This window comes from Musa acuminata, chromosome BXJ1-6, assembly GCF_036884655.1.
Source record: "Musa acuminata AAA Group cultivar baxijiao chromosome BXJ1-6, Cavendish_Baxijiao_AAA, whole genome shotgun sequence".
NCBI lineage: Eukaryota > Viridiplantae > Streptophyta > Magnoliopsida > Zingiberales > Musaceae > Musa > Musa acuminata.
The window spans coordinates 17,486,428-17,492,828 of NC_088332.1; the positions used below are offsets into that span (position 1 = coordinate 17,486,428).

Below are 6,401 nucleotides of genomic sequence, written 5' to 3' on the forward strand. Positions count from 1 at the left end.
CAATATATCAAACGCTTCTAATGCATAAATATATACATATTATTTTAAATAAGTCAAACTATACAATATTCAAAAAAATATAATAATAATAATAATAATTCAGCCATTTTAAATAAATGCAATACCAAAAAACCTATTTTCAAAAGCTGGTAATTCATTTAATATGTACAAATCATATAACTTTACTGGTTACAAACATATACATAATTAAATATGAAAACAAGTCAAATAGAGTCATCATATACTTACCTTGATCAAAGAGAGTGAAAGGAGGATCACCAATTCCTTCCTCTTTTCTTAAGCCATTCAAATAGCATAAATCGAATCAAGATGTTTTCTTTCTTTCTTTCTTTGACAACAATCATTTATTTTTATTTTTATTTTTTTTTCCTGAGATCATATCACATTCAAAGATTTAAGATTAATTGATCTATAGTCCAATCTATTTTCTAAGTAATCGAGAATGATAGGAATTCAAAGACACACATAAATATATATATATATTTTTTTTTAATTTTAAACAGACTTTTTTTATATAAAAATGGGACCTCTGTGATCGAATATCTTTTCCCCCCCCCCTTTTTTTTTTCTTTTCCCTCTTTCTGTAAATTTTTTTTATTTCTCTCACATGCGGCTTGCTTGTTTGCTTGCTATGGCATTTCTTTTTCCTTTTTTTCTTTTTCCTTTTTCTTCTTCAACTTCTCCCTTGCTCACGTTTCTTTCTCCTTTATCACACGATGGCAACGCGTGGTCAACAAGGAAAGATCAAGATATTCGAAACCCTAAGCAATTATAATAATGAATCAAAAAATTAATATGAAATCATGATATTTATATTTGATCATCCTCGGCACAATCTTGATCCTGATCCCATAGGATCCATCCTGAAATGAAATCTCATTTTAGCCTGAAGATGGGAAATGAGACGACGTTGTAGGAAAACAAACGTATTAGAATGCAGTAAATACTTTTTTTTCCCAATATGCCCTCTTAGAAAATAATAATTATATTGAAGCCCCAAATAAATCTCTCCCCTCCTCTAGAATCAGTATACAAGACAGAGAGATCGATCTGCTTCTGACACCTCTTCTATTCCACACCATTATTCAAGATGACTCGTTGGAAACATTACAAACCACTTGCAGCGCTACGCTGCACAAACATAGAAGCCAAACACAACCTTTACTGCGTTGCACATTCGATGAACAAGAAAAGCTACAAATGTTTTTGATCCAACCTGCCTCAAATCTACTAAAGCAAATGGGAAAAACCGACAGACATTGCACATCCTTTTTTTTTTTTTTGTATGACCAAAATCGAGGAAGAAATATCTGTTTGGTTCCGGATCATCATCCCAAATGTGAGCAAGGACATTAGCAAACTAAAACTGATGACGCCCGACATGAATAGCATCATGAAGCTGTTCTAATTCATAACAACCTAATCCCTCGTTCTGAAGCTAATGCTAATTTTCTTCTTAATATTTAAAAATAAACATTCCAATACCAACTACCTCCTCATGGATGCAAAATAATGGACTTAATTATCCGAAGCACTTAATGGTTAATCAGTACAGCAAAAGGTTCTTATTCATAGATAAAATGCCATAAATGCTGCTAATGCAGCCCACATCCCCATTACCAAAGAGGATAAAAGCATGAGTAGCTCTTGCATTAAGGAAAACAAAAATATAGTGGTTATATATGAATTGAAACTTAATGAAAATCAACTATCATCTCCCTTGTTCCAACTTGGTCTACAACAACACCCAAGAAACAGTTAATAAAAAAATTAACTGCAGAAGTTCCAACAAAATGGTTACTGGTTGGAGTATCAACACTGGTAATTGCCTGATCTGACTAATAAGTTGAAGACTCACCAGACCTCATGCTCCTGAATATAGAGATAGCAATGGGAATGATTCCCACTAATGCAAATTGAAGTTGCTCTGATGTGCTCGTCCTGACAGTGATCTGCCCGGTCTGCTTGTTGTTGAGTCCCACACGAACTGACATTTTTGAACTTCTGCTGATGGAGAATTGAGACTGCAAATTTGCACCCACAGCCAAATTCCCATGTGCCCTTATCAGAGACAAACCCAAGGTTGAAAGGGTTTGGCTGATGGGATAATCCTTATCACGGAGGCGTACCTCCAGATTGGCTCCATGTGCAGTATCACCCTGTGCTCGAACAGCACCAGTGCTTATAAGTAGGTTCACTTGCTTCCCAATAGAGAGTTGGTCTTCAAACTTTAGTCCAGTGGCTACGGTTTCCCCCAAGAAAGTTATGGAGATCCCTCCGGTACTCCTGTTCTTCTTCGACGTCTTGAACTTGGTCTCACCTCGCAGAGTGTAAGCAAATTGCTTTCCAACTGCCTGGATATCAAAGCCAGAAAGAGTGGAACCATTTTCCCCATGCTTGGCCGAGATCGAGGAATCCAAATGAATGCTGAATTCCTTTTTGTCCTTTGTCACTTGAGCAGATAACACAGCAGGAAACCGGCCAGCAACAGCGAGGCCTTCCTCAAGGCTTACCCCATCAAAACCACAGTCATGATCCCATCCATGCGTATCCAGTACTGGCCTAGCAAGAAACTGTGAGGTTGGCTCTAGAAAACGGTATCGATATGTTGGAGCATCACAGTCGAAAGAAGGTGGCAGGACCATATCAGGTAAAGGGACCGGTATAGTTGCAGGGGCATTATCCTGATCAAAATCTTCAACGGTATCAGCATGCCCAAAATCATCCTGAGAAACTTTCTGTTGATTCTTCATTTGTCTCAATCTTCTGAGCTCCTCCTTCCACTGTTTCTTCTGAAGAAGCTTAACTCGGTAATCATACTCATCCAAATATGCTCTTCTTTGCTCCTTGGTCAGCTTGGCAATCTGAGATTTCTTAAGGGGCTTAAATGGTGGAAGCTGATCATATTCATCATCTTCTTCCCCTTGATCAGCATCTGATAAGTCGTCTAGGTCCATATCAGAATCTTCGTTCTCACCACCTTGGTCGGCAGGAAGTTTTGGGTGTGGCCTGGACTGCATCAGCGAAGAAAGCAGGAAGGGAAGTGGCGGAGCACGTAAACGGAAACCACCAAACAGCTTTCCAGGAGAAGGATCTTGAAGCTTTAGAAGAGAATTAGCTTCAGACAATATCTTTGAGGAGTAACAAAGCAGAAGCATCTGTGGTCTCCAAGATTGGCCATTGGGCAGCACTTTTTGGCCGTCCCTGTTCCTTCTACAAGTTGCATGGTTCTCAACAAGAGCCACAGGATTCATCAGACGCATGTCTCCAGCTGCTAGCCTAATGGACTGCTGAACAGCGTGAGACCTTTGAGCCACAAACACCTCATAGCTCAGGGGAGAACCACTAGGTCCATCTGGAGGGGCAGAAGCAGCATGTGTGAGAGCAACAATGGCATTGAACCATATGGATGAACCCAAAGTGCTAGTGATTGTTCTTAGCAGAGGCAAATCATTCTGATCACGGGTCAGTGTGTCCATGCGGTCCACATACAAAACAATGTCCGGAGGGCATCTCCTTGTGTACTTCTTTATAGACGTCAGGATTCTCCTGCTTGATGCTTGGTCCATTCCTGAAGCTCTAAGACCTGGCGTATCTATGACACGGATCTTGACCCCACCTACGGTTCCAACAATCTCTTTGATAGAAGTTGTTGCTGGTTCGAATGCATTGGTTTGTGACTTCTCCTCACCAAAAATAGAATTTATAGTTGCACTCTTGCCCACTCCACTTTTCCCAAGGACTAAAATGTTACAACAGAAGTCCAAACCTTCAGTATCATCCTGTTCTAGCTGCAATGCCTTCTTCTTTGCACTCTCAAGACTGAAAGCCCGATTGATTTGCCGTCTGCTACGAATACCTTCGGCAAGACTCAGACGATATAGCACCTGGGCAGCCACCGTGTCTTCAGGTGAATGCCCCAACCTATAAACAAGGCGTAGAAACTTCACTTTGATCAGTTCAACCTTCTCATGCAACTTTTTTTGTTCCTCGGTTATCTGATCATCATGATCTGCTGTTACAGTCAGTTCGGAAGGGCTAAGAATGCTTGGGTTGGTATGACGGGGAGGTGCAGGTTTCAGAGATGGGATTGAGGACCCCAAACCAGCTGGACGGTCAACCGAGAAGATTCTGTTAGCATCTTGAGAAGTGACTTTGGGACCTCCATCAGCAGTAGAACTACTTGCCGCTTTCAGCAGTGCAACCAATGCATCAGAATCGATCATTTCATTCCCTTCATCATCCTTGTAAGTCAACACCTCTTCATCTGAATCCAAGATAATCTGGTCATCTATATCCTTTGAGCTATGTAAAACTGAATGGAGGCCAGTAGTGGAAGAGTCTTCATCCAATTCCTTTCTCATCTCTTTGGCACCCTCCAAGCTTGCCACCATAGCCACCTTAGAAGGTTCATCGGAACCCAAGTTTTCTTCATCCTCCTTTGCTTTCTCCTGACAAAGGTTTTGTTCATGATCAGCAAAATCACCACCCTCAGTCAGTTCTGGTTCCGAAACTGAATTCAATTGTTGATCATTGTTGTCTTCAGTCACACCAGAAGTCTCAAATGTATCTCCTTTGTTCTTGTTGCCCTTAGATTTCTCCTCAATGATAAATGGAGATTGCTTATCTTGAACTGATATTGAATTATCACCATCTGAAAGCAACTCAGGCACAGGCTCATTATTATTTACCTCAGAATCATTTGCGGATTGATTTAGTTCAACCTTTGGTTTCTCATCCCCTAGCTCATGAATAGGTGACAGGATTACATTCGCATTTGCAGAATCAACACCGTCAGCAGAATCCTCAGCTGCCTTATCATCAACTACTTCAGAACCTCCAGTCAGTGAGACACATCTTTTAGCATGGCCAATATTGTCATTCAATTGATCAAGTTTCTCCCAGGAACCTTCAGACATCTGAATGTCCTCGGCAGAATAACTCCCAACAGACTTCTCTTCTGGTGTATGAGCATTAGGAACACTCGATTGATTGATATTTTGACTGGAATCACCACTCCCATCAGTGCCCATTTTTAACTCGTCTGTGGTGTCAGATTTGGCTTCTTCAATGTTCAAGCCCCCTTCCTTTGTACAAGACTTGTTGGTTTCTCCCTCTTCTTCTACGTCAGCGGCCTCAGACTCATCCTCCACTCTCTTCAACTCAGCTATAGCTCCAATATCAGGGCTGGCAGTTTCTCCCAGTTCTTCGACCAAGCTCCCATCTTTCTTCTCTTGAGGATCAGAAACTGTATGCTCTCCATATTTGTCCAACGTTCCATCGACAGCATCCTCATCCTCTATTGGGTTTTCTTCGGTGCTTTGTGGGATGGGATTCTCCACAGTTTTTTGCTCCTCAGCCGCCAAATTACCATTTTTTGAACTATCCTCCGTCTTAGGGTTCTCATCGGACACTATTTCCAAGCTATCAGGTAGGAAATCACCTTCTGTGGTCTGAGAAACATGAGTCTCCAACGAGGTCCCAGCTCTCTGTTCACCCATCAAGTCCTCACCTGTCTCCACCAAGGTCGGAACTTGACTGGACACTGCAACCTTGGCGATGCCGTAGAAGTCATCCTCGTCGTCATCCTCATCTTCCAGCTCGTCCACAAGGGCTACGACATCGGGGTCATCGTCCCGAGTGACCCGAGCTTTTATCGGCATCGAGGTGCTCCTCGACAAGCCGTCCCCTTTAGGTGTAAGTAGCGCGGCCGTGGCAAGGGCCGAGTTGATGCTCTCCTCCTCGAGGTCGGAGGCGGTCTCAAACCCCTCTTGCTCCTCCTCGCTGGTATCGGAGGCCAGGGGCGAGTCGTTCTCCTCGGAGGTAAGTGGGGCGCGGATGAGAAGCGAACCCGGAGGAGAAATAGGCAGGAACTTGGGGCCCCTTGCCGCGGAAAGGGAGACAGGGTCGGCCGCGGAGTCCATCGGCAGGGCGAAGATGTTGGCTTCCTATAGGCAATGGCACATGGCCAAACAGCAAAAGATAGAAAGAAAGGGCGTTCGAAATGGTGGAAAGGTGGGATCTTTTAGAGCTATCTCTTTGGAGACTACGTAGTGTGAGGATCTCTGTTGATTGTGGGGAAGGGGGAGGAATGGTGGATGAGAAACATAGACGGGGATGGGAGGGTGGGAGAGCCACACAAAAGCGATGGCTCTCAAAAGTGCGAGGAAGATAAGGCAGGATTAGTGATGGGATGGCAAACTAACAACCACCAGTTGATGCGGCGGTTAGGGTTTTGGCAGAACGACATCATCTGGTTTCGTCCGCCAGGTGATATAGCGGAACAAAAAGACCACCTCTTTTTTGCCGTCTCCGTTCCGTCCTCGTCCGGGCTTAATACTTTATATTAATACAATTAATTAAAAATATATTTTTATATT

At 42.8% G+C, this 6,401-nt stretch overlaps 1 protein-coding gene across 1 annotated transcript; it reads right to left on the minus strand.

The window, feature by feature from the left end:
* Nucleotides 1-1,650: 1,650 nt before the first annotated feature.
* LOC135676558 (translocase of chloroplast 101, chloroplastic-like) lies at nucleotides 1,651-6,177 on the minus strand. Its single transcript, XM_065187877.1, has one exon. It carries the CDS (start codon nucleotides 5,943-5,945, stop codon nucleotides 1,860-1,862), a length of 4,086 nt encoding a protein of 1,361 aa, XP_065043949.1. The 5' UTR covers nucleotides 5,946-6,177; the 3' UTR covers nucleotides 1,651-1,859.
* Between the last annotated feature and the right edge of the window lie 224 nt (nucleotides 6,178-6,401).